The 27,819-nt window shown below is 39.9% G+C and overlaps 1 protein-coding gene across 1 annotated transcript; it reads left to right on the forward strand.

Moving 5' to 3' along the window:
* The first annotated feature begins 17,469 nt into the window (after window positions 1-17,469).
* LOC110870115 lies at window positions 17,470-18,530 on the forward strand. The gene is made up of 2 exons (XM_022119316.1): window positions 17,470-17,765; window positions 17,864-18,530. The coding sequence occupies exons 1-2, from the start codon at window positions 17,470-17,472 to the stop codon at window positions 18,528-18,530; spliced, it is 963 nt and encodes a 320-aa protein (XP_021975008.1).
* The last annotated feature ends 9,289 nt before the right edge of the window (window positions 18,531-27,819 follow it).

Below are 27,819 nucleotides of genomic sequence, written 5' to 3' on the forward strand. Positions count from 1 at the left end.
TACCAACTTTGTTATTTTAAACTAAAGTATATTTTGATATACTATCTAAAGCATAGTTGATATGCTACTTTTAACCAAAGCATAGTTGATATGCTATTTACAAACCAAAGTATAATTTGATATACTACCAATACTTTTATTCTTAAACCAAAGTATACTTGAGATATACTACCGAAACTATTATTTTAATTACTAAAGTATATTTTGATATACTATCCATTTAACTATTTCAAAACTAAAGTATACTATGATATACTATTTGTACAAGCTTTTCAAAACCAAAGTATGTTTTTGTCTATACTATAAACTCTTTTCCAAAACGACTCGTTTTTCAGAAACAAAACTTTTACATTAGATTCATGGCTATTTTGAAAACATAAAACCTTTTCTCACATTATCCAAAGCCATGAATCTAATACACAAAATCCTATGTTACTCACAGGCATTTTTATGCTGACGTACCTATTTTCATATATGTTTCAGGTACTGCTATGTGATGATTGTTGATGCATGCTAAACGTAGGATGGACTCGTGCCTTAGTGACTTAAAAACTGAGAAAACAATTATTGTATTTATCTAAATTGTACCAAAACATTGAATTCAATAATTCAATAAAACAAAACTATTTAATCCATGGTGGTGAAACAATGATTCTGTTACAACACTCCCCGACGTTTCCGCCACGTTTTGTTGTTTTACATGGTCGGGGTGTGACATTCTGACTATCATCGAAGCATAACACTTAAACAAAACTTCAAGGCATGAGAGCTCGGACACTATCTCACAAGTAAAAAGGTCGGCTAAGCATGATAAGCAATTTCGGACCTTGAAACATCATATAAAGGTCGGACATCAACAAACAATAAAAGTCGGATCATGTTCATATGATTAAAAAGTCGGACTAGTTACATATCAATTGAAAGTCGGACAAGAGAAACACCTATCAAAATTCGGACCAAGTGAGGGGGGATTAAAACTCGGACAGTGGTGTCCCCCCCTTTAAAACTCGGACCACCTCCTTGAGTCCAAACAAAGTCGGACCACCCTCCCTTTAAACAAAACTCGGACCACAAAGTGTTTAAGAAGCTCAGACAAACAACCCTTAAGAGTTCGGACCCCCTTACTAGAGTTTAAAGGTCGGACAGGGTCATGGGGGTTAAAATTCGGACCATAACACCCCTATGAAACTCGGACATCATTGTGATATAAAACTCAGACAAACCTATTCAATAAACCTCTGACCTAATGCACGAGCTATCCACATACGTGATTTCCAGTACAATTCACAGAATCACAACAGTTACACTTCAATATTCATGCGATCAAAAACCCTAATTACATTATATCAGTCTAGCATCAATCCAATTATCAAAACAATCATGTATTCTAAAATCACCAGGCAATCGATTAAATGACTATTCAATATCATTATCATCATAATCAGAATCCAATCAATGATCACAGAAAGTATCATATGAAGAACTAGGGTTTTCAAGTATTACAAGATTCAAGAATTGATAATAATCAAGAAATCAATTAGGGTTTACAAGGATTACAATAATCAAATAACAATTACCTTGAATGATTCTAGAGAAAGATGAATCAAAAGTGCGGAAATGTCTTGTGCCAATGATGATGATGGTGATGATTGCTAGGGGATTAGAGAATACAGTACTTTGGTTTTGTGAAAAATGATTAGTGAACAAGGAATTAGGGTTAAGTATAGTTTAATTTTCACTAATTACTCTACACACCCTGAATTACTATATCTTACACAAGCACACCATCTCACATCAATTTCACAGTTTCACCACCAAGTTCACATATTTGACAAGTCTATCACAATTAACACATAACCATGCACAAACACACAATACACTTCATTGAATCAAAACGTATACAATTCCATAGCAATCAATTGTGCAAATAAACAACTAATCAATACATGAACGTGCAATAAATGCGAAATAGAAATCTTGGAAATTCGAGTTGTCACAGGTTTGAACATGAACTATATGCTTTGGTGGTTTGTTTAAGTGACTTAAGTAACGATATGTGTGTAGTATGTTACAAGCATGGTGGATACGCCGCTGGTACTTCCTATATATAAGTGCTTGTAATGTATTGCATGACATACCGTTATTTAAATCATTCAATTTTGGACTTATACATTTTACACAAATAATATCTTTTTCACAAGACTTTGTTTTACAAAATAATTTATTTCATACAACTTATTTTTAGTCGGTTATTCTTTTAACCATACAACATTCTTTTATACATACATATTAACTGATTTGTTATCGCTTTTCAAACATTTTATAAGCAAACACTTAAACTGGATTCATGACAAAGTTTTCATTAAACATTTTCTTAAACCTAAATCATGAATCCTATTTTCACAAAACCTATGTATCTCACAGGCATTTTTATGCTGACGTACCTATTTTCACATGTGTTTCAGGATCTAATGCATAGGATGATGATCGTGACATGCTAGGGTGGTCTCGGGCCTTAGTGACATAAAACAGAGCTAGACTTAGTTTAATGACGTTATGTACTCTTTATTTCAATAGTTTTAAGACAATGTAACATGTTGGTTCTTGTTTTGAACAATGTATTCCACCCTTGGGTGATGAATAAAATATTATTTTAATTACCTTGGTTGTGGAACAATAATTCTGTTACAACACTCATCGACGTTTCCGCCACGATTTGATGTTTTACGTGGTCGGGGTGTGACAAGTTATACGCTAACTGGTGCGTAAACGGACTCAGTTTAATGTGACAAATACTCCGGAACATCAACATATACTCAACATACCTTAAATAACCTTTACATAACTTAGAAATAAGTTTTGAAGGCTTTGGTATGGCAAAAACAAGTTAATTCGCCTACAGGGACTAAAATTGACAAACTGCGAAAGTATGCCAATTCGAACTATAACGAACATTCCAGAACATGTCCATAAGTTAAACATACCATAAATATCCTTTACATAGCTTAGAAATAGGCTTTGAGGGGTTTGGTATGCTAAAACAAACTTTTGGATCATTCAGGGGCTAAAAGTGTCAAAAAGTGCACAAGTTTGCACTTTCGCGCATAACTTACGTTCTGAATACATCCGGACATCCAAAAATTTATGTAAGCATCCTTATATTATGCCTTAGTGTATGGCATGAGAAAAATCCATTCGTCGCGCAATTTGGATCGTCTTTCGCGCTTATGCGCATTCCGTCGTAATTAACCGAACATCGCGACCGTACGGCCAAACGAACCGACATCTGACATATTTTTGAGCACATTTTAAGTTCCCTATACTTTAACTTCATTTTAGAGCTTTGAAATGGGGTTAACAGGGCTTAAACGTGTCAAAAATGCATCAAATACCAAGTTTAGGGGCTGCAGGGACCAAAACTGTAAATCTGCCAAAGTGAGGGCTTACGAACCGTAAGCCATAAGCCATACAGTCCGTAAGGAGTCCCCAGTACAGCAGATTCATTGAACCCAGCTGCTTGCCTCTTCAAATGGTGAAAGGTCCAATTGCCCTTGTCTCTTCCAGCCAATGAGGGGCAAGTTCTGACTTACCATAACATTGTGACAAGTGTACGGGCGAGATTGTGGCACGTTATTCAAGAAACGATCCTAACGGCTTTGCTTTTCCTATAAATACCCCCCCCCCATTTTGCTAAAAACTCACACAATCTGATCTAAAGGCTCTAAGTTGGAACCATTGTTTCATACCTGAGCCATTTTTATCTAGATTAGCATTCGGGGACCCTCCGTAAGTCTTCTTTCGTTCTTTTATTCGCTTTTCGAGTCCGAAAGTCAATGTTTTGTTGACTTTCTGCATCGACCAGCCTATGGTCAACCCGAAGTTCATTAGAACTTCATAACGTGAGTGTGATCACGATGGTTATAGTCCGTAGTGACTATACCTACTGATTACCACGTTATCTAGGCTCAGTGACGAGTCGTAGTTTCGGCCAAAATGTGCATTCTTGCATATTTTGTAACCAAACTACTCGTGAGCATCAAAGCCGTTTGCTTTGATGCCAAAACTGTTTTCTAAACTTAGTTAAGCATGTTGTAACATGCTTAGCTCGTCACTTTTAGTATAGTGCTTATATAGGGTCGTAAGGTAAGCGATCTAAACCATCGCTTATACTTTCGAACCCGACCCATTTGGTCGATCATTAGGATCCGACCAAACACATTAGGTGACCATAGCTATAACCTTCCGAGGTTATGCCTTGTGGTCACGATGTTAGGCGTTCTAAACGCGTTCTACGCGAACGACGCGTTAAGGTAGCATAAGTTACCTAAACGGGTCGTGATGGGTCGCAAGCACTTAGGTTAGTTTTCATTTTAGTATGTAGGCTTTGTTAAACCATATTACACGAGTCTCCATACTCGTTTGGTTTACGAACCCGCATACTATCCGATCCTTCTGATTTGGTCCGGTATATTAACATAGCTACCTATTAGGTACCGTTTGATATCCCGTGATCTTTAGCATTATCTGGTTATTATACAAGAACTCCAAAGCAATCTCAGGTGAGTACATTGAACCCCTCTTTTACTGTTTTCCAAACTGTTTTGGGGTGAAACACATGTGCCTATCTGTTACATTCATGCTTTCCATGTTTTCACATCATATGCCTGCTATGTTGTTAGTACATTATAGTACATGATTTCATTACATTTCATGCTATGTATGCCCATTGTGTGCGTACTTAGTACATTGATTTACATTACATTTCTGTTGCATATGTTTACTCAGCATATGGACACATTGATTTACATGAACATTTCTGTTGCATATGTTTACTCAGCATATGGACCCATTGATTTACATGAACATTTCTGTTGCATATGTTTACTCAGCATATGGACACATTGATTTACATGAACATTTTTGTTGCATATGTTTATGTCACACCCCCAAAATCCACCTACGGAGTATCACCGCTTGGGAGCGTGACTGACCAGGATCAAGCCACCAATCATATAGAACAATGTATATAGTTAAAGTAATAGCAATTAAACCAAACCAAATCCATATGAAAGGTGTTTCCAAAGCATAAGTAAGTTATCATTGTTTAGCGGAAGTGTATAAGTAAAACCCAATATAAATAAGTATGTGATGTCATAAAGTGTTCAACAAACAATCACGATCCAAGCCCACAACGACCAGCTCCTCCCTGTGCAAGCTCCATGTATCTAACGACCTGCAAGGCATGTAACAGAGGATCAACAACTAGTTGAGCGAGTTCACAGTTTATAGTTTAGTAATTGTAATAGTATGGTAAGCCTTGTGTTCGTTCATTAAGTCATGTATCGTAATAGTTCGTATCGCAACCCTCTAGGCATGTATGCGAAGATTAGGGAAAGTTCTCACGTATTCTAGACTAGGTATGTTCGTATCGCGGCCACCCGGCACCTGTGCGAAGTTTTAGTGTATAGTTCGCAGCCTTCCTAGACATGTGTGCGAAGATTAGTCATATTATCGCAGCCAACCCTGCCATGTGTGCGAAGATCAGTCATATTATCGCAGCCAATCCCGGCGTGTGTGCGAAGATCAGTTCTATAAGCATCACTAGTCTAGCAGTATCTTAACCAATCACCTTCCTCACCCGAGGATCATATCACTACGTTCCATTATCTAGAGAAGTACAAATAAATATATCAATCCCATTCCCACCCTGGGAACCCCATGCCTTGGCTGTGTGAACCCACCTTGGTTTGCTCGGTATGCTAATATTATGCGCTCGAAAGTAATCAGTCAAATCCTATAGTTATGCACGTATTCTCAATCAGTTCAAGTTCGTAAAGTTTCTCATGCAATTAATACCACAGAGTGTGCTTGACAGTTGATATCATGCATCATGCGTCAGTCAATCATGTTCATACAGTCCACGTTTCACATAAAGGCTTTCTCAATTTATTCGAACAATATTACCCATTAACATGTCTTACCGTGTTTAACAGGTTTAACGAGGTACCATACTTGACAAGATTTACGCACTTAGCATAGAGGACATACGTAACAGAATCATTCGGAATTAATCAGAGTTATCGTACACCTAACATACTGACATGATTAATAGTTACATAATTAACGGAGTTTCATGCATAACTTAACAGAATTAATAACTAACAGAGTTATTTATTTAACAGGGTTATCAGTTGGGCCGGAATCACTTTAAAACTCAGACTATGCATATCATCCTTAAGAGTCGGACAATAAATATCATCTCTATAAAACAAGTTGGGCTATGCATATAACAACATTCACAAAGTCGGACCTTGTATCATATCATACAAAAGAACTCGGACCAATGAAGGCTTTAAAAGTCGGATAGACTTCATGCCTTATGAAACCCGGATAAGGTGTGGGGTTCAGAAAGTCGGACCAAGGGGATGGGCTCCCCCCCTTCACAACCTCGGACCCCCAAATGCTTCACAGAAGTCGGACTAGGGGGAGAGGCCATAAACTCAGACCACACCCCTCTAAAAAAAGGTCGGACCCCTCCTTTACATCCCTAAAAGTCGGACAAGGGCTTTGGAGCCAAGAAGTTCGGACCCTTGATCCCTTAAAAGGTCGGACATGGTGATCTTGAGGTTAAAAGTCGGACCCCATCTCTTGTTTGCCAAAATTCGGACCTAGCAGGCTATTATAAAACTCAGACAAATGTTTCCTTGGTTTAAAATTCGGATGTCCATTTAAACTCAGACAATTATTCTATATCAAAAAGGTCGGACATGTAACAGGTCATAAAACTCTGACAGATAATCAAACATACGAATGTTCACTTCACAGAGATTGTATCAGTTACGTTTTATGTTCTCATACGATCGTGGAACCCTAATTACATATTTTTGCATTCTGTCTAGCAGCAATTCAATTACCAATTCAATCATCCTAACCTGTCTTGTGTCATAACATCAGACAATTGGTCATACACTAATCAACAACATTTCTAAATCACCAGAACTCAATCAAAAACCACAAAAATATCATATGAAAGCTAGGGTTTTCATGAATACATAATCAAGAATCAAGAATTGATACAATTAAACAATCAATAAACAATAATCATTTACCTTGTGTTGATTCTAGAGAAAATGTGGAAATCGAAAGTGATGAATAGCTTGCCAATGATGATGTGATGATTGCCAGAGAAAACCAAAGAATGAAAGTACGTGCTTTGATTTCTTGTTTGAGGTTTAGTGAAGGATTAGGGTTAAGAATAGTTTAATTTTCCACTAATTACTCTACACACCCTGAATTACTATATCTTACACAAGTACACCATCTCACATCAATTTCACAGTTTCACCACAAAGTTCACATATTTGACAAGTCTATCACAATTAACACATAACCATGCACAAACACACAATACACTTCATTGAATCAAAACGTATACAATTCCATAGCAATCAATTGTGCAAAAACCAACTAAACAATACATGAACGTGCAATGAATGCGAAATAGAAATCATGGAAATTCGAGTTGTCACATTATCCCCAACTTGAAAGAAATTTCGTCCCGAAATTTGGTACGCACTCACTGAGGAAGCTAGGTAAGCTGTATTGTTCACTGGTTTTCCTGGGGTGTCACATCATCCCCCCGTTGATTTGGAATTTCGTCCCGAAATTCAGTAGTAGTAGCTTCAGCCTCAGTAGTGGTTGCATTGGTTCCGAATAACTGGGGGTACTTTTCTGTCATCTGATCTTCGCGTTCCCAGGTGTACTCTGGGCCACGTTTGGAGTTCCAACAAACTCGAACAAGAGGGATTCTCTTGTGTTTAAGGACCTTAACATCCCGGTCCGTGATTTCAACTGGTTCCTCGACGAACTGCAACCGCTCGTCGATAGTGAGTTCCTTAAAAGGAACTATGAGGGTCTCCTCTGACAGGCACTTCTTCAGATTCGACACGTGAAATACATTGTGAACTGCACCGAGTTCAGCTGGTAGGTTTAGCTTGTAGGCCACTTTGCCTATTTTCTCAATGATCTCGAACGGTCCGACATACCGCGGATTTAGTTTGCCCCGTTTGCCAAAACGAACCACACCCTTCCAGGGTGAGACTTTAAGTAAAACCCGATCTCCGACCTGAAATTCCAAAGGCTTCCTACGCTTGTCCGCGTAGGCTTTCTGACGGTCGCGTGCTGCCGCCATGCATTGTCGTATCTGTGCAATCTTTTCCGTGGCGTCCACTACAATCTCTGGACCCGTGATCTGACTATCCCCCACCTCTGCCCAACAGAGAGGTGACCGGCATTTACGTCCGTACAATGCCTCGAATGGAGCGGCTTGTATGCTGGTGTGATAACTGTTATTATACGAAAACTCCACCAAAGGGAGATGCTTTTCCCAGCCGTTTCCGAAATCAATAACACATGCCCGAAGCATGTCTTCAAGAGTCTGGATCGTTCGCTCAGACTGCCCATCCGTCTGAGGATGATACGCTGTGCTCATGTCTAACCGTGTGCCGAAAGATTTGTGCATCGCTTGCCATAGCTCTGACGTGAAGCGTGCATCCCGATCCGAAATGATGGAGGTGGGCACCCCGTGCCTCAAAACAACTTCTTTAAGATAAACGTCTGCGAGAGTGGAGAACTTATCCATTTCCTTAATAGCCAGGAAGTGTGCAGACTTGGTGAGTCGATCCACGATCACCCATATAGTATCATTCCCACGCTGGGATCTAGGCAGGCCAGTAACATAATCCATGGAAATTTCTTCCCATTTCCACTGTGGTATCCTGGGTTGTTGAAGTAGGCCCGCTGGTTTCTGATACTCCACTTTGACTTTTGCACAAGTCAAACACTTGCCGACGTAAGTAGCGACGTGGGCTTTCATGCTAGGCCACCAATATGTTGTTTTGAGATCGTGGTACATTTTATCCGACCCTGGATGTATTGAGTAGCGAGACTTGTGAGCTTCGTCCATTACCAGCTCGCGTAAACCGCCAAAAAGTGGGACCCAAATACGCCCCGTTACATAGTAGGCACCGTCTTCCTTTTGTTCCATTCGTTGCCTTGAGCTACGTAAGGCTTCAGCTTTGACGTTGTCGGGTTTCAATGCTTCGATCTGAGCAGTTCTTATCTGTGCAGGAAGACTGGACTGAATAGTGAGCTGCAAAGCTCGTACACGCCTAGGTAGAGTGTCTTTCCGACTGAGAGCGTCAGCCACAACATTGGCTTTGCCTGGATGATACTTAATAGCGCATTCGTAATCGTTAAGTAACTCGACCCATCGTCGTTGACGCATGTTCAATTCCTTCTGCTTGAAGATATGCTCGAGACTCCTGTGATCGGTGTAAATTGTGCACTTGGTACCGTACAGGTAGTGTCGCCATATCTTAAGCGCGAAAACAACAGCTCCCAGCTCTAAATCGTGCGTCGTGTAATTCCGTTCATGAACTTTGAGTTGACGAGAAGTGTAGGCAATAACTTTATCCCGCTGCATCAATACACAACCAAGCCCCTGTATCGATGCGTCACAATAAACTACAAAATCGTCCGTGCCCTCTGGCAGTGAGAGAATAGGTGCACTGCAAAGCCTATCCTTTAGGTACTGGAAAGCGGTTTCCTGGGAATCTCCCCAGCGGTAGGTGACACCTTTCTGTGTCAGTAGAGTAAGCGGCTGTGTGATCTTGGAGAAATCCTTAATGAACCGTCTGTAGTACCCCGCCAAACCCAAGAATTGGCGTATTTCTGTTGGTGTACGCGGTGCAGGCCAGTTCCTGATCGAATCTACCTTGGATGGATCGACATGAATCCCATCCCTGTTCACCACATGGCCTAAGAAGTGGACTTCATGAAGCCAGAAGTCGCATTTTGAAAACTTGGCGTACAATTGTTCCTTTCGAAGAAGTTCCAAGATAAGACGTAAGTGCTGCTCGTGTTCCTCCTGACTCTTGGAGTATATCAGAATGTCGTCGATGAAGACAATGACGAACTTGTCAAGATAGGGTTTGCACACCCTGTTCATAAGATCCATGAAAACTGCAGGCGCGTTCGTCAGCCCAAAAGGCATGACTAGAAACTCGTAGTGACCGTAGCGAGTTCTGAATGCTGTCTTGGAAACGTCCTCATCCTGTACTCTCAGCTGATGATAACCAGACCTTAGATCAATCTTGGAGTAGTAGCTCGACCCTTGCAACTGGTCGAATAAGTCGTCAATACGAGGAAGAGGATAGCGGTTCTTCACTGTGACCTTGTTCAGTTCACGGTAATCTATGCACATTCTGAGAGTGCCATCCTTCTTTTTCACGAATAGTACTGGAGCTCCCCAAGGCGAAGAGCTTGGACGAATAAAGCCCTTATCCAAGAGCTCCTGTAGTTGCTTAGACAGTTCTTCCAGTTCAGTTGGAGCTAAACGATACGGTGCGCGTGCTATAGGTGCTGCTCCTGGAGCTAGCTCAACTTGAAACTCGACCTGGCGATGAGGCGGTAGACCAGGTAAATCTTCTGGAAACACTTGAGGAAATTCGCGTACAACTGGAATATCCTCAATTCTTTTCTCTTTCACAGCTGCATCAGTAACTAGTGCCAAGATAGCCGTATGACCCTTTCGTAAACATTTCTGAGCCTTCAAGAAAGAGATGATGCCAACCACAGCACCACTCTTGTCGCCTTGAACTTCGAGAGGTTCTTTACCCGAACGAGGAATACGAATGATCTTCTCCTTACATAGGATCTCTGCTTGCTGCTTGGATAACCAATCCATGCCAATGACGATGTCGAAACTACCCAGAACTATAGGAATGAGGTCGATGGAGAAAGTCTGACCAGCTAAGACAATGCTACAACCCTTAACTATCTATGTGGCCTCTACACTTTTACCGTTTGCTAGCTCTACGACATGTTTGGTGTTTAGGGGTGTTGGTGTACGTTTTAACAATTTACTCATTTTCAAAGACATATAACTCGTATCCGCACCCGAATCAAACAAAACAGTAACATAAATATCATCGAGAAGAAACTTACCCATAACGACGTTGGGATCATTTCTGGCATCACCCTGCCCCAACACAAATGCACAACCCCTTGCTTCATTGCCGTTGTTGTTCCCACCATTGTTGTTGTTGTTGCCATTTCCCTGATTGTTGTTATTGTTGCGATTCTGGTTCTGGTTCAACTGGGGACAATCACGCTTAAAATGACCTTCAGCCCCACACTGAAAACATCCCCTGTTACCCCGCTGATGCTGTTGTTGATGCTGGTTCTGTGGAGCTGGTGGTGGGTGTTGCTGATTCTGATTTGCAGGTCTCGAACTCCTGCAGTCTTAAGCTTCATGCCCTAACTTGAGACATCTCTGACAACGCTCCTTACGACACCGCCCACTGTGGTGTCTGTTGCACTTATTACACAGTGGGTGAATTCCCCGATATCCACCCTGCCCCTGACTGCCTGATAACTGCTGACCCGGATTCTGGTAGTCGTTTGTCTTACGCTGCTGTGCTTGAGACTGAACAGAAACTGATCCCCTGCTGGAATCCCCCTCCCATTTTCTCTTGTTGTCACTGGGAGTAGCATACGTAGTAACAGCAGTAGTGGTAGCCCTGATGCGTTTTGGCAGCTTGTTCTGTTCCACTGCCTGGTCCGTAATACGATGAGCAAGGCGCTGAATAGCCTGGATATTATCAAGATTAGCCGATGTCACATGGCTCTGGATCTCTGGCGCTAATCCCTTGAGGTACAACTCAATGCGCTTGATAGGAGGGTCCACCATAGTGGGACACAACACGGCCAGCTCGTTCGACCGTTTAGTTTAGGCTTCAATTTCTGACCCAGTCATTTTCAAATGGTAAAACTCATCCTCCAGCTTGTGGATGTCTTCTCGAGTGCAGTATTCCCTTTTTATCAGTTCCTTGAAATCATTCCAAGGGGTGGCGTTAGCAGCTGCCAATCCTAAGATCTGCACTTGCGCGTTCCACATGGTTAACGCGATTCCTTCCAACGTGCCAGTGGCGTACTTCACCCTGCGATCCTCAGGGCATTCACACATTTCGAATACCGACTCTAACTTCTCAAACCAATGGAGGAGTCCCACTGCCCCCTCGGTGCCACCGAATGTGCCTGGACGACAGTCCATGAAGTTCTTGAAAGTGCATACGGGCTGATGAGCGTGTTGACCTAATGTGTAAGATCAGAACGAGGTTAAACATAAGAGTTGTTTAGGAACGTAGGATCTAAAGATCCTAGAATAAGTTACGACTGCAGGGTATACCTCCTGTGTTTGCAGCTACAAGTGCCGCAGCTACTCGTTCATTGATAAGTGCCGTCAACTGGTCTTGAGTCATGTTCACACGTCCAGACATGATCTTCATAGTAAAAGTAGTGTAAGTGAGAATGGTTCGCGAGTAGTGCGATGACAGAAGAGTGTAAGCACATAAGTGTTCTCAAGCAATAACAAATAGTGAGCAATGTAATTTAAGCATACTACGAGCAAAGTTCTATGTAATTCTAGCAAGTAGGCAATAAACATAAACCTTATTACCTAGGATGTTGAGTCTTGCACGTGGAGCGAAGCGTCCTTGTGGATCGTTGAGAGCACTATTCTGGTTATAGTCTGGTTTTAACAAAAATGTTTTCCCATATTAAAACCAAGTTCTCTATAACCAATGGCTCTGATACCAATCTATCACACCCCCAAAATCCACCTGCGGAGTATCACCGCTTGGGAGCGTGACTGACCAGGATCAAGCCACCAATCATATAGAACAATGTATATAGTTAAAGTAATAGCAATTAAACCAAACCAAATCCATATGAAAGGTGTTTCCAAAGCATAAGTAAGTTATCACTGTTTAGCGGAAGCGTATAAGTAAAACCCAATATAAATAAGTATGTGATGTCATAAAGTGTTCAACAAACAATCACGATCCAAGCCCACAACGACCAGCTCCTCCCTGTGCAAGCTCCATGTATCTAACGACCTGCAAGGCATGTAACAGAGGATCAACAACTAGTTGAGCGAGTTCACAGTTTATAGTTTAGTAATTGTAATAGTATGGTAAGCCTTGTGTTCGTTCATTAAGTCATGTATCGTAATAGTTTGTATCACAGCCCTCTAGGCATGTATGCGAAGATTAGGGAAAGTTCTCAAGTATTCTAGACTAGGTATGTTCGTATCGCGGCCACCCGGCACCTGTGCGAAGTTTTAGTGTATAGTTCGTGTCACACCCCGACCACGTAGAACATACAAAACGTGGCGGAAACGTCGGGGAGTGTTGTAACAGAATCAATTGTTTCAAATCCATGGCGAATGAAGTTTCGTTTTATAAATCAAACATGAAGGTTTACATTGTCTAAACAAGAATCAAAGTGTACATAACATAAATTAACTAGTTCTTGTCTCGTTTTAAGTCACTAAGGCACAGGTCCGCCTAGGTATGTCTTGATAAGTCCTATGCATCATCTCCTGAAAACACATGTGAAAATAGGTACGTCAGCATAAAAATGTCTGTGAGATACATTGGTTTTATGAAAACGGAATTCATGACTTGAGTTTGAGAAAATGTTTAGTCATGAACCTCGTATTTTGCTTTGTCTTGTAAATCATTTGAAAAACGGTAAGATCAAATGATATGTATAAATAAGAGAACAATGCATGGTTAACTGAATAACCATGTAAAAAGAGTTTGTATAAGATTTGTTGTTTGTAAATCAATGTCTTGTGAAAAGCGTGTTATTTGTATAAAATGTTCTATGTTTCAAATTGAAATGATTCAAATAACGCTACGATATGTACTACCATACAAACACTTATATATAGGAAGTACCAGCGGCGTATCCACCATGCTTGTATCATATTACACATGCCTCGTTACTTAAATCACTTACTCAAACCAAACCATCAAGATGAAATGTTTAACAACGGTAGAAATGTTCATGTATAGTCAAATGTCTATTGTCAAATGTAATCCATGTCAACGGATACAACTGGTTTACACGGTTCAATGGTTACAGACGGTTCATGAAATTGAAGGGTTAAGACGGTTCACATAGTCAAATGGTTACAACGGTTCAAAATGTAGTGTAATGTGTTCATATGCTGGATGAGCATATGCAATAGTAATGCAATGTGAAACAATGTACTACGTATGCACACAATGGGCGTACGTAGCATGAAATGTATTGTAGAGTACAACGGTTCAAAATGTAGTGTGATGTGTTCATATGTTGGATGAGCATATGCAACAGTAATGCAATGTGCAACAATGTACTAAGTATGCACACAATGGGCATACATAGCATGTAATGTAAAACAATGTACTAAGTACGCACACAATGGGCATACATAGCATGTGATGTAAAACGATGTACTAAGTACGCACACAATGGGCATACATAGCATAAACACAATGAAATCATGTACTATATATGTACTATCGAACATAGCAGTATATGATGTGAAAACCGGAAAGCATGGAAGTAGCAAGTAGGCACATGTGTTTCACCCCAAAACAGTTTGGAAAACAGTAAAAGAGGGGTTCAATGTACTCACCTGAGATTGCTTTGGAGTTCTTGTATAATAACCAGATAATGCTAAAGAAAACGGGATATCAAACGGCACCTAATAGGTAGCTATGTTAATATACCGGACCAAATCCGAAGGATCGGACAGTACGCAGGTTCGAAAACCAAACGAGTATGGAGACTCGTGTAATATGGTTTAACAAAGCCTACATACTAAAATGAAACTTAACCTAAGTGCTTACGGTCCATCACGACCCGTTTAGGTAGCTTATGCTACCTTACGCGTCGTTCGCGTAGAACGCGTCTGGAACGCCTAACATCGTGACCACAAGGTATAACCTCGGAAGGTTATAGCTATGGTCACCTAATGTGTTTGGTCAGGTCCTAATGACCGACCAAATGGGTCGGGTTCGAAAGCATAAGCGATGGTTTAGATCGCTTACCTTACGACCCTATATAAGCACTAAACTAAAAGTGACAAGCTAAGCATGTTAGAACATGCTTAACTAAGTTTGAAAACAGGTTTGACATCAAAACAAACGGCTTTGATGCTCACGAGTAGTTTGGTTACAAAATATGCAAGAATGCACATTCTGGCCGAAACTACGACTCGTCACTGAGCCTAGATAACGGGGTAATCAGTAGGTATGGTCACTACGGACCATAACCATCGTGATCACGCTCACGTTATGAAGTTCCATGAACTTCGCATCGACCATAAGCTGGTCAATGCAGAAAGTCAACAAAACGTTGACTTTCGGACTCGAAAAGCGAATAAAAGAGCGAAAGAAGACTTACGGAGGGTCCCCGAGTGCTAATCTAGATCAAATAGCTCAGGTATGAAACAATGGTTTCAACTTAGAGCTTCAAGATCAGATTGTTGTGATTTTTACACTAAGGGGGGGGGGTATTTATAGGAAAAGTGGAACCGTTAGGATCGTTTTATCGAATATCGTGCCTTGATCTCGTGCGTACATGTGTCCAGGGGTTAAATTCACTGAACTTGGCTCTTGGCCCTTCATTTGGGTGAAAAGGCATCGCCCTTTGATCGAACGAAAGGCCAGATTCTGCATTAAATGCAAAATCTTTCTGTCAGACATCCCCACGCGGCCCGCCTCACATTTGGGCAAAACTCACGCGGGCCGCCTGGCCCTCTCTGGTCTGCACCACTTGCAGAATTTACACATTTCGTCCCTGTTGCGTGTTTAAGCTATTTCCAGCCCTTCTAAGACCTGAAAAGCCATCTTTAAGTCCCTAAAATGATGCCTAAACATTGTGGACATGAAACATGCCCAAAAATGTGTCGGATGTTGGTTCGTTTGGCCGTACGATCGCGGTGTTCGCTTAATTACGACGGAATGCGCATAAGTGTGAAAGACGATCCAAATGACGCGACGAATGGATTTTTCTCATGCCAAACACTAAGGCATAATATAAGGATGCTTACATAAATTTTTGGATGTCCGGATGTATTCAGAACGTAAGTTATGCGCGAAAGTGCAAACTTGTGCACTTTTTGACACTTTTAGTCCCTGAATGACCCAGAAGTTTACTTTTAGCATACCAAACCCCTCAAAGCCTATTTCTAAGCCATGTAAAGGATATTTATGGTATGTTTAACTTATGGACATGTTCCGGAATGTTCGTTATAGTTCAGATTGGCATACTTTCGCAGTTTGTCAAGTTTAGTCCCTGTAAGCGAATTAACTTGTTTTTGCTATACCAAAGCCTTCAAAACTTATTTCTAAGTTATGTAAAGGTTATTTAAGGTACGTTGAGTGTATGTTGATGTTCCAGAGTATTTGTCGCAATAAACTGAGTACGTTTACGCACCAGTTTGCGTATAATGCTCCAGAAAGCGATGTAGAGTTTGAATTTGAACAATAATTGATATGTGCAAAACATACACATATTTATACAAGATCCCAAGTATGAAATACAATATTTCATCGGCTTGGTATTTGTTTGATGGTCGCGGTGACACAGGTGTCACAGTCTCCCCTACTTTAGGAAATTTCGTCCCGAAATTTATTCGTAGGAGTCTATTTGTGAATTTGCCAAATAACCACCAATGATATGTAAGGCAATATCTTGTCATTTCCTTAACGGTCATTCTTCCGAAACGAAAAATGAACAGACGGGTCATTTTCAATGGTTGCTTCATCAGAATTGGAAATGAAGGATTACACAACGGATATTCATTTCCTCAACGGAAAATCTTCAGAAACGAAAATGAACAAACGGGGTCATCTTCAACGGTTGCTTCCTCAGAGTTGGAAATGAAGTATTACACAACGGATATTCATTTCCTCAACGGATAATCTTCAGAAGCGAAAAATGAATAGCTAGTTGAGGGTATTTTAGTAATTTTACATATAATTAGAAGGGTATTTTAGTGACTTTACATATAAGGATTTAATTATTAATTAATGACATTCTTTTATCCTTTAACACAAGAAATCTAAAAAATCAAGGGATTTTTACATATTTACTCCTCCTAAGAAGCTTTATTACATGTTTCCCCAACCCATAAATTTAATTACATATTTCCCATTCCTAAAGAAGCCTTATTACATATTTCCCAAATCTCTAAATTTTTATTACATATTTCTCCAATCTCTAAATTTTTATTACATATTTCCCCAATCTCTAAATTTAATAGAATCAACAATTGGGATCCGGTGGTGAAAGTTTTCAAAACTAGATTAGCGAAGTGGAAATCTAAAGTTCTTTCGATTGGAGGTAGGCTTACACTCATTAAGTCAGTGTTGGAGAGTCTTCCCTCCTACTATTTTTCTCTTTTCAAAGCGCCTATCGTTATCATAAACATATTAGAAGGTTTGATGAGGCGGTTTCTGTGGGGAGGTAGTGTAGATTCGAAGAAATTATATTGGATGAGTTGGGATGTTGTGACTCGAACCATTAAACAAGGAGGCTTGGGTATTCGAAGGCTAGAAGAGTGTAATAATGCTTTCTTGGTTAAGTGGCTTTGGCGGTATCGACATGAAGATGGAGCGCTTTGGAAAACAGTGGTGGAGGCGATTCACGGTTCGGATAGAAACTTGGGATACTTTTCCAAGTAACTTGAGGTTCACAGGCACATGGTCTAAGTTGGTTAACAATGGGTATCGGCTAAATGTGGGTGGTTTCAATAGTTTGAGTATGATTCGAGGCGTCTTGGGCAATGGTAGGAATATCCGATTTTGGATTGATCCTTGGGTTTCTTGGATTCCTTTAAAAAGCCTGTTTCCGGATCTTTTTCTGTTAGAGTCAGAAAAGGATTGCAAGGTTTATCATAGACTTGAGTTGCAAGATACTGTTTGGATGTTATCTTGGAAGTGGCGGCGCCTACCTAATACAGATATAGAGGAAGAACAATTGGAGGATTGCGTTCAGTTGATGAAGGTATTGCTTTAGGGGCTAACAATGATCGTTGGGTGTGGGATTCGGCTTCGGGAGAAGATTTTTCGATGTTTCAAGTTCGGAAATGGCTGGGCAGCGACCGATCTGTTCAGCTGGCTTCGGCTTTTGAATGGTGTAAATGGCTCCCGTTTAAGTGTAAAGTGTTTATGTGGCGTATGTTGATGGATAGAATTCCGACTAAAAAGGCATTACAGAGAAGAGGCATTGATTGTGGGGATTTAAGGTGCAAGTTTTGTAAAGAACAGGAGGATTGCATCGACCATATTTTCACGGCGTGTATGTTGACGTGTGGTGTTTGGAATGGGATTGCTTCTTGGGTCAATCTTCCTCAATTTTATTTCTTTTCTATCAATGATATCTTGCAGATTTATTCGTCATCCGGATGGTCGAAAGCGAAGAAAGCAGCGTTGCATGGTGTTCTTATTTTGACGTGTTGGCGGATTTGGAAGGCTAGAAATGATCTCATCTTCAGGGATATTCGGCGGAATGTGGTTGAGATTGTTTCGGACATCAAAGCGTTGGGTTTTATTTGGTTTTCTAGTAGATTTAATAAGGGGTTGTTGGGTTGGAAGGATTGGCAAAGATTTTGTTTTGATGTAATGTAATTCTTTGGTTAGGGGGTCTCCGCCTTGGAGATTTTTCCTTCGTTTTGTGGTTTTATAAAATTTGCCTTCCAAAAAAAAACATATTTCACCTTCCTAAACCCTATATATTACATATTTATCCATTTCATTAAAAACTCTTATAGAATTACTATTTTACCCCTAATAAGTTTATTAAATAAATAACCACAATATATTTCCTAGCTTCATGCAATAATTATAAATTTAAAAGTAACAACTTGAATAATATTTGTAAATCTTTGTAGGAGAACGTTTAATTATTTGATCCTTGACCGCTTGACGTAGGCAACCGAGAAACAATCGTGACACCCAAGCCCAAGTGTCCTCTCCATCTTTAAATTTAAATTCATATCTCTTTCATAAGACCAGCCCACTAGGCCCATTCGTTATTATCGTCAGGTGGTAACACATTTGATTGTCCATTGGTTTTCGTTTGCAAGTCTCACCACATATTCAGCGATTTTGGCACTTTTGTTTTCTGCAATATCATTTATTTTAGGGAATCGGACCATAAGCTTATCCTCACCTAGCCATGTGTCAGACCAGAATTTAACATCCGCCCCTCGACCGACTTCCGCTCTAATACATCCTTCAACATATAGGCCAAGCTTACCAAGTTCCGTGCCTACAGCAGAAATGTCTTTCCATATACCTGAGTACTTTTTATTTACTGGAATGCGTTTAGCGGCTCTTTTCGTTTCATGAATCGACTTGATCACTTTCGCCCATAGCATGTTAGGATTCGATTTGTAATTCCACCACCACTTTGTCATGAATGCAAGATTAGAGCTTCTTAAGTCCCCTATTCCAAAACCTCCGTATTTTTTCGGTCTTACCATTTTACTCCAAGCTATCCATCGAATTTCGTCTTTCCTACCCCAAACAAAGTCTCTTCGAATGGCATCGAGTTTTTTGATGACCTTCTTAGGAGCTAGGAACAAAGAGAAGAAATAATTCGGTAAAGCCCCCATAACTGCTTTCGCTAGAACAATTCTACCGGCAAAGGATAGGCATCTTGCTTTCCATGCCGAGTGCTTCGAGTTAAACTTATCTATGACGGGCTTCCAAAATTTCATCATTTTCATGTTAGCGCCAATAGGAAGACCGAGGAATTCAAATGGAAGACTACCCACTCTACATCTTAGAGTACTTGCCATTCTGTTCACTTCATCTTCATCAACCCCAACCCCATATAGACTAGATTTTCTTAAATTTACTTTTAAGCCCGAACATAGATAAAAGCACCTTAGAAGTCGATTAAGGTTCTTTATATTTTCGATTGACCAATCGCCCATGAAAATAACATCGTCCGCGTAACATAAGTGTGATATGCAAGGGCCGTTATTCGGAAGATTTACATCTTTAAACACACCCCTTTCAACCGTTCTTTTCATGGTGACATCCAAGGCTTCCATCGCAAGAATGAAAAGAAAAGGCGAAAGTGGATCACCTTGACAGAGCCCTCTATGTAGTTGGAATTCCGAAGTGGGGGACCCATTCACCAGAACCGACGCCCAACATGACTTGAGGCATGCACCTATCCACTTTCTCCATATCAATGGAATTCATTGCTTTAATGTTGGCCAAAAGGAACCTTCAGTTGATAGAATCGTATGCTTTCTCAAAATCGACTTTGAAAACGAATACGATTTTTTTTTTTTTTTTGCTTTTCTTGACCCACGATATGATTTCACTAGTTATGACAGGACCATCAAGGATGGATCACCCTTCCACAAATGCAGTTTGGACTGGGGCAATGAGAGATGACATCACAGTTTTGATTCTACATGCTAGAATCTTAGCGATCACTTTATATAATATACAGATTAAAGAGATCGGCCGGAATTCGTTTACCATCTTACGGTTACGGACTTTGGGTATCAACGCAATGAATGATGGGTCACATCCAATATCAATGTATGCCTTCTCATGAAATTCATCAAGTAATTCGATAAAGTATTTTTCAAGTGGCTGCCAAAATTTTTTTTGATGAATTTAAAGGTGAACCCGTCCGATCCCAGGGCTCGATCTCCGCCACACGCCCACACCGTTTCTTTTATCTCCTTTTGTGTAAATTTCTCCGCTAATGAGGTTGCTTGGTTTACGGTAAGTCGTTTAAAGCCCCTCCCGTCAATGGTTGGCCTTATTTTGAGTGGTTCCGTAAAAAGCGCGAACAAAAAGTATTTTTGAAAGCATTCTTTATAGCGTCTGGCTCCGTTTCCATTCTTCCATCAACCGCAATCTCACTTATCCGACTTCTTGACTTACAACAATTGATCAATCTATGGAAGAACTTAGAGTTTTCATCGGCCACTTTGGCCCATCTCAATTTGCCTTTTGTTTTAGATCCAACAATCTGTTTCTTTCATAATTTTTAATTTTCCACCTTCCTTGTATTTATTTTCCTTTTCCAAGTTTGTTAGCCTCCTAGTTTCAGCCAGTCTTTCTATACTTTCCACTTCCTGTTTGGCTTCATAGATTTCTTCTTCAAGCTCGAGTCTAGAATCTTTTCTCCAATCGTTCACCCCAACTTTCAGCTTCTTCAATAGATCGGCTAAATCTTTTAATTTGTTTGCCCCACCATTGTGTGCATCCATTGTTTTCTAACCACATCCTCTACCCCATCATTATCAAGCCAACTATTCAGGAATCGAAACGGTATCGGACCAAGGTCAATCATTGAACAAACTTATAACTGTCACACCCCGTTAAACCGATTACATCAGAGCTGGGTGTGATCCGAATGGTATCTTCATTGCACAATGGAAGTTTTGAGCTAAGACTTCTAACAGTTGAACGCTTGCTAACTACTCGAATCCCCATGGGTTCTCCTATTCCAACTGTTCCATAGTTTTGAAATTGTGACCTGAGAAAGAAGATGCGAAAAATTAACATAAAGTTGAGTGAGTTCATAGTTTGTTTTGAAAAAGATTTAAAATAAATCTTTTTGTCGACCGGTTTAAAAGTTGTTGAGAAAACGTATCAAAACCAATTTTCTCGGCATGTCATTTAAAAACTTCGTGTTATAAAACTTTGTATGTGGGACAATACAGTCCCTGAATCTTTGTGCCACGCACGAGCATAAGTGGGACTAACCCAAAAGAGTTTGTAAGCAGGACCAACCTGTCCCCTTACTTGTTTAAGTCGAAAACGTCACCAAAGTTTGTAAATTCATGTGTTATGAGTTTGCGTCAAATGAATCTTACAAACATTTGAAAGTTTTGAGTATCGAAAGTTGGTATGTAAGCGTCTATGAACCTAATGATCATTAATGTGTAGCTAAGATATTAATATGTGTGTCGAAATAGGAAGCACTCAACCCGGTAGACGATTTTAAGTGCCGATTAACCTCGACTGGGACACAAAAGCACCCTAAGTGGTCTCACAAGGACCGCGGAGTGGGTCTCGCCCGTACCCGATAGATCTACCCCTTTTTGTTCCGTGGTCCTTAAAAGGATTAATGGTGCCTAAGTTAGCGCCTATTCGCACGTGATCCGAGAATTTATTCCATAGCTTAACCATACCCTAATTAACATATAATGTAGTGTTATTGGGCCTAGCCCGTGTCCTTGGGCCTATGCCCATGTCCTTGGGCCTTTGCCCATGTTATAAATCTCATGCATGTTTCGAGAAACACTTATGTTTTTATAAAACCGGTATGTTTAGCATGATATTTTCGTAAACCATTTGAGTTCGTTGAAATCCTGTTACGAAATGGTTTAAAAATATGTGATATTTGTTTATCGAAACCTTGTGTGCTTTTGCAAAACTAGCATGTCTTTTTGCCCCCGAAAACATTTATCAAAATGTAAAACAGTAAAAAGTGGGGGTTATGAACTCACCTTGACATCCTGTGCAAAGCTAGCTTGATGTGATTCCATATGTCGTTCCAAGAACATGAACTCGCTAGCGTGCAACTAAAGCATTCCTAATCAAGGAATAATTATAAGTGTCTAATTAAACGATGTAGCTAAATGATGTGCGTTAGGTGTAATATAATTTAGGTGTATATTTTAAGCCCTTTTTACACTTTTTAGCCAAGTTTTAAATTTATAAACACGATATTCACTAACACTAAACACACATATGGGTAAGTGCACCCATCGTGGACGTAGTATAGTGTTGGTAAGATACCGAGGTCGTCCAAGGACACAAGAGCTTTTAGTACCGGTTTATCCTCAACGTCTAATCAAATCAAAATGTTAGAAAAAAAGGTTTTTAAACTAGAAAAATAAAACTAACTAAAATGCTGAAAAAGAAAATAAAAGTAAAAATAGATAGACAAGATGAATCACTTGGATCCGACTCGTGTGTAGTGTAACCTTTGATTATTTTCGCACTTTTGCACTTGTTTAAGAGATTATCTTAGTTATTGTAGTAGGCCCCTCTTTTGAAGGTGACGTTACCCTCAACCCAGTAGTTTGAGTCAGCAAGGATACAATCCTAAAGGATCGGATTATTGAAAGATAATTAATTAAGTTATTAATGCATAATGTGGTAGACCCCTCTTTTGAAGGCGACGTTACCCTCGGCTAAGTAGTCTGAGTCAGCAGGGATACCGTCCTAAGTAGTCGGGTTAAAGTTTTAATAGTAGTTTAACTTATGAGGGGATCAAAGAGTTTGGACCCCCGCCATCCAATACCGTTGGGTATTGAAGGAGGTCCTACTAAATTTGATCCAGGTCCTTTGCAGGATCTATACACTGAACAATGGCAAGACTCTTACCAAACTGTTCCCTTAACCCCCGACCAGGTAGCCAACATACCTCCATATAGACCGTGGAGATATGAATGGTGAAAATCTTTTATTTTATATAGACAGTAAAATAATGCCAAGACACAAACACAAACGATAAGGAAGAATCACCTTCAACATAAGAAACTAGTAATTAAAGTCATTAATACAAAACCAATTAAAAAGTGCAAAAGATTAAAAATAAAAAGTATTACACTAAACACTTGTCTTCACCAAGTGATGTAAGAGACTTAGGCAAACATGGCCTTTGATTGTCAAGAACTCTTACGATCAATCTTGGATCCCGAGACGACTCACACACTCTATGATGGACAATGGATGATGGTGGTGGATAATGGTGTTGTGATGGTGGTGGGTGGTGGGTGAAGTGTGAGAGAGGTGGTGTGCCAAGGGATGAGTTGCAAGAGCTCCAAGCACTCCTATTTATAGGCTGAATAGAAGCCTGGGCACGGCCCCGTGTTCACTGGGCACGGCCCCGTGTCCATCCGACTCTCTCTTTCTTCATTAATTGCAATTCGCAATTTCATTAAATGCGTCTGCAACAGTTGACCACGCCCCCGTGTCTGCTGAGCACGACCCCGTGGTGGGTAGTAGAAGCTTCTATCACTTTGTCTTATCTGCTGGCACTTGGTCACGCCCCCGTGCTCACTGAGCACGGGGCGTGTTCAGTCTTCTGTCTTCTTGTTTTGCTCTGGGAAGATGCTGTCGGGAGGTCGGGCATGCCACGTTTGTTCCTTTTCTTGTATTTATGTTGGATTTAGCTGTATTTTTGCTTCTTTTGTTTATTTGAGCTCATTTAATCCTGAAAATACAAAAGAAAGACAAAAGCACACTTTTTCCAACATTAATACTAAAAAAGGGTTAGTTTTATGCCACAATTGATGTAATTTATATGTTGCATTTTGTGCACATCAAATACCCCCACACTTGAATCTTTGCTTGCCCTCAAGCAAAATGCTTTATAATGTGGCTTTTTCACTCCCAAATGGAATGGGTAGAAGAGAAGGTTTTTGGACCTGTCATAGAGTGTCGGGATTTCCAAGATTCTTTATTTAAGTTTTATTTTTATTTATTTACAATCCTATTCATCATGATTTATTAAAAAACGTTTCATAAGATAAATTACTTATTAGGGCATAACATGCCTTTTTAAAATTCCATTTATATACAAGTTCACATACCTCACGGGGGATCACTCAACACTCGGCCGAATGTGTATTTTTAGTGAATCACTCGAGAGCGGCATGGAACTTACTCCTACCATAGGCTTGCCAAGCAATCAATCCTCCTCCTTTTTAACTATATACCTTTGTAAATATCAAGAGGACTTTTTGGGTAAAGGGTTAGGCTTGGGCTAAAGGTGGGTGGTTGGGTTAGTGGTTAGCAGAAAAAGGGCGAAAGGCGTAAAAAGCATCGGTCTTTCGGAAGACTTTTTATTTTTCATAACTTTTTCTATTGATGAAGCATTTCTTTCAAACAAAGTTCTTTTTGATAAACTTGTTTGTTTATTTCTTTTGGCTTCATCATCATCATATATATTTTTTTCTCTTTTTTTTTCTCTTTCTTCTTTTTTTTTTTCAACATAAGGAAGTCATAAGGAAAACCGAGCTTGTTACTAAAACAAAGGGTTTAAAATAAAAAGGTTTTGGTGGGTAAAAGGGTGTTTGTTTTGGGTTAAGAAACGAAAAGGTTTAGGTTCAAAGGGGTTAACTAGGGGGATTTTGGGTAGGTGATAAAAAAAAAAGAAAAATAATGGTGTAGAAATAAAAAGGGGTTAGTCCTAATGCCTCCATCATTTACTTACTCGGGTTTAAGTTGGTAAGGACTGGGAATGCATTGTCGTGGCAAGTTCTAGATTCGTAAGAACCAAACGGCTATTCACACAAGAAACGAAAAAATAAGCATTTAGTGTAAAGATATGTATTTGTATGCTCAATAAAGGCTCAAAACTCACTTTTGTGGGAATGGGTTTTTATGTGATCAAGTATATATAATCAAATTTTAACTAAGTTTGTCATGTCGTTTCATAATTTTCTTATGTTGGTTCTTTTTATCACGACGCTATCGGTTGTAAATTTGTAAAAACATAACCTTGTTAGAACTTTAAATTCCCAACTTAAACTTAGACAAGTAAAAAGAAAATGAAAATTTTTGAAAAAATTTGGGGTGATTCGCGGTTCCAATAGAGTTTTGTGTAAGGCTTGTTAATTAGGACTTGCAAGATTCAAAGTTTTAGCATCCCCCCACACTTAAATTACACATTGTCCTCAATGTGTCACAAAAATAAGTTTTTTGGTTGATTAAAATGTGTAAAAGTGGGTTAAAAACAAGATTTTATGGTATTGGGTAGCTGAACACGGGGTGGTGTTGGCTGAGCACGGCCCCGTGGTCAGACTACCAGTATCAAATTTAAACAGAAGGCTGGGCACGGGGGCATGTTCAGTGAGCACGGCCCCGTGTCCAGTTACCTGAACTGGGCATTTTCTGCAGAACCTCGGGCACGGGGCGTGTTGGGGTGAGCACGACCCCGTGCTAAACTTGTTGTAATGAAGAAAAATTGTCGGGAGGCTCTGTTTTTGTGCATGGGTTGTTGGTTCAAGCTTCCCTTAGTATCCTTCACCATCCCGAGTGTGTTTTATTCCTGAAAATTAAAACTAAACTAGAAAGTATAAAAGTTAATCTAAATTAAACTAAGGATAGTTCCGCGGAATGCCTCTGTGGTGCGCCACGTTTATAAGGGTCCTTGGCTAGACCCACCTTATCGGGTGATTCGGGCTCATCTTCAATTAGGGGGTCGTCATTGCCGAATGGATATTTCATTGAACGCTCAAGATCGACACTCTTTTTAAATGTCCCTAATTGAATAGATAGATTGTTGTACTTCCGGTTTTTCAAAGCTTCGTAGGTTTTTACAAAGGGTCGTCCCAACACTAGAGGAGCGTCATCGAGGATGACAAAGTCGGTTGGGATTACCATTTGATTTGTTTGGACCAAGACATCCTCGACTATACCGATTGATTTTATTATTTTTCGATTAGATAGAAAAATGGGTATTTGAAGTGGAGAAAAATCACTAATACTTAATTTTTCGAAAATGTAGTTTGGCATTATATTAACACAAAGATCTTTATCAATTGTGACGTTACTAATATATGAATTTTGAAAGAAACATGGAACCGGTGTAATGTTAATTTCAAATGGGTCTTCTTTTATTAGCAAAGTTTGATCATTAGTTAACTTAACACTTACCATTTCGTTAATTTTAGTGTTAGTGTTTAACTCTTTTAAAAACTTAGCATGAGTGGGTACTAAACAATGATTTTCGAAAGAATGTGACAAGAGATTAATTTCTTCAAGATTAGACTCTTCTTGAATTTTAACGTTGTCGGACTCACCCTCTTCGTTGTTTAACTCATGTATAAGTTCTTCACTTATTTGTTCTTCCATTTTTACCTCTTCAACTATCTTCTCTTTATTTAATTCTTCTCTTGCGCGGGATTCCTCTTCCCTTGCGCGAGATTCTTTTATGCAACGTTCGATAGTTTTAATGTGTTCTAATATCTTATCGGTCACTTTGGTGATAGAGAAAGGATCGGGATCCTCATAGCTTGAATCCAGTTGTTCGATCCTTGGTTCCTCATAGTACTCATATGAAGTAGATGGTTCATACCATTGTTCTTCATTGTAAGTATATGATGGATAAGGGTCGTAATTTTGTTCTTCATAGTACTCATATGAGGTGGGTTGTTCACGCCATGGTTCCTCATAATAAGAGTATGAAGGTGGTGGCTCATATCTTGATTCCTCAAAGTATGAGTATGAAGGCTCATACCTTGGTTCATCAAAATATGAGTATGATGGAGAAGGTTCATACCTTTGGTCTTCATAGGATGTGTATGAAGTCGATGGCTCGTACCTGGGCTCCTCATAAAAGTTGTATGAAGTGGATGGTTGAAATAAGTTACAATATTGTACCGAGTGTGGGTTTCCACAATTAGTGCAATAGTCTCCCCTATAATCATCCTCCTCATAGGTGTAGTTGTAGCCTCCTGAGTATTAATCCATAAGAATCACTCAACAGACCACAACAGAGTCTCGGGACCAGAAAATAAAAATAAAGACAGAAACAGAAGCTGGACACGGCCCCGTGTTCAGTGGACACGGCCCCGTGTTCAGGGTCTGTATCTGGGCGTTTTATTAAAGATTACTGGTCTTGTTGAGCACGGGGGCGTGTTCAGTGAGCACGACCCCGTGTTCAGACTCTGTATATGGGTGTTTTTATGAAAAATATGCAGCACGGCCCCGTGTTCAGTGAACACGGCCCCGTGTTCAGGCTACTGTAAATGCAACCTAAACTAAAATGCAGAAAAATGTGCGCGCGTTTTGAAAAACTGATTAGGCCGTCGATTTTAAGCTTTCTTAAAATTCTTGTGTCCACGGCAGCGGCGCCAAAAAACTTGATGTGCGTTAGGTGTAATATAATTTAGGTGTATATTTTAAGCCCTTTTTACACTTT

Source organism: Helianthus annuus, chromosome 4, assembly GCF_002127325.2.
Source record: "Helianthus annuus cultivar XRQ/B chromosome 4, HanXRQr2.0-SUNRISE, whole genome shotgun sequence".
In the NCBI taxonomy this organism is placed as follows: domain Eukaryota; kingdom Viridiplantae; phylum Streptophyta; class Magnoliopsida; order Asterales; family Asteraceae; genus Helianthus; species Helianthus annuus.

Coding starts and splice junctions, on each gene's coding strand:
- LOC110870115 (XM_022119316.1), top strand. CDS start 17,470: ATGCTTTCTTGGTTAAGTGGCTTTGGCGGTATCGACATGAAGATGGAG. Junction 17,766..17,863: donor CTGTTTCCGGATCTTTTTCT/GTTAGAGTCAGA, acceptor TACCTAATACAG/ATATAGAGGAAGAACAATTG.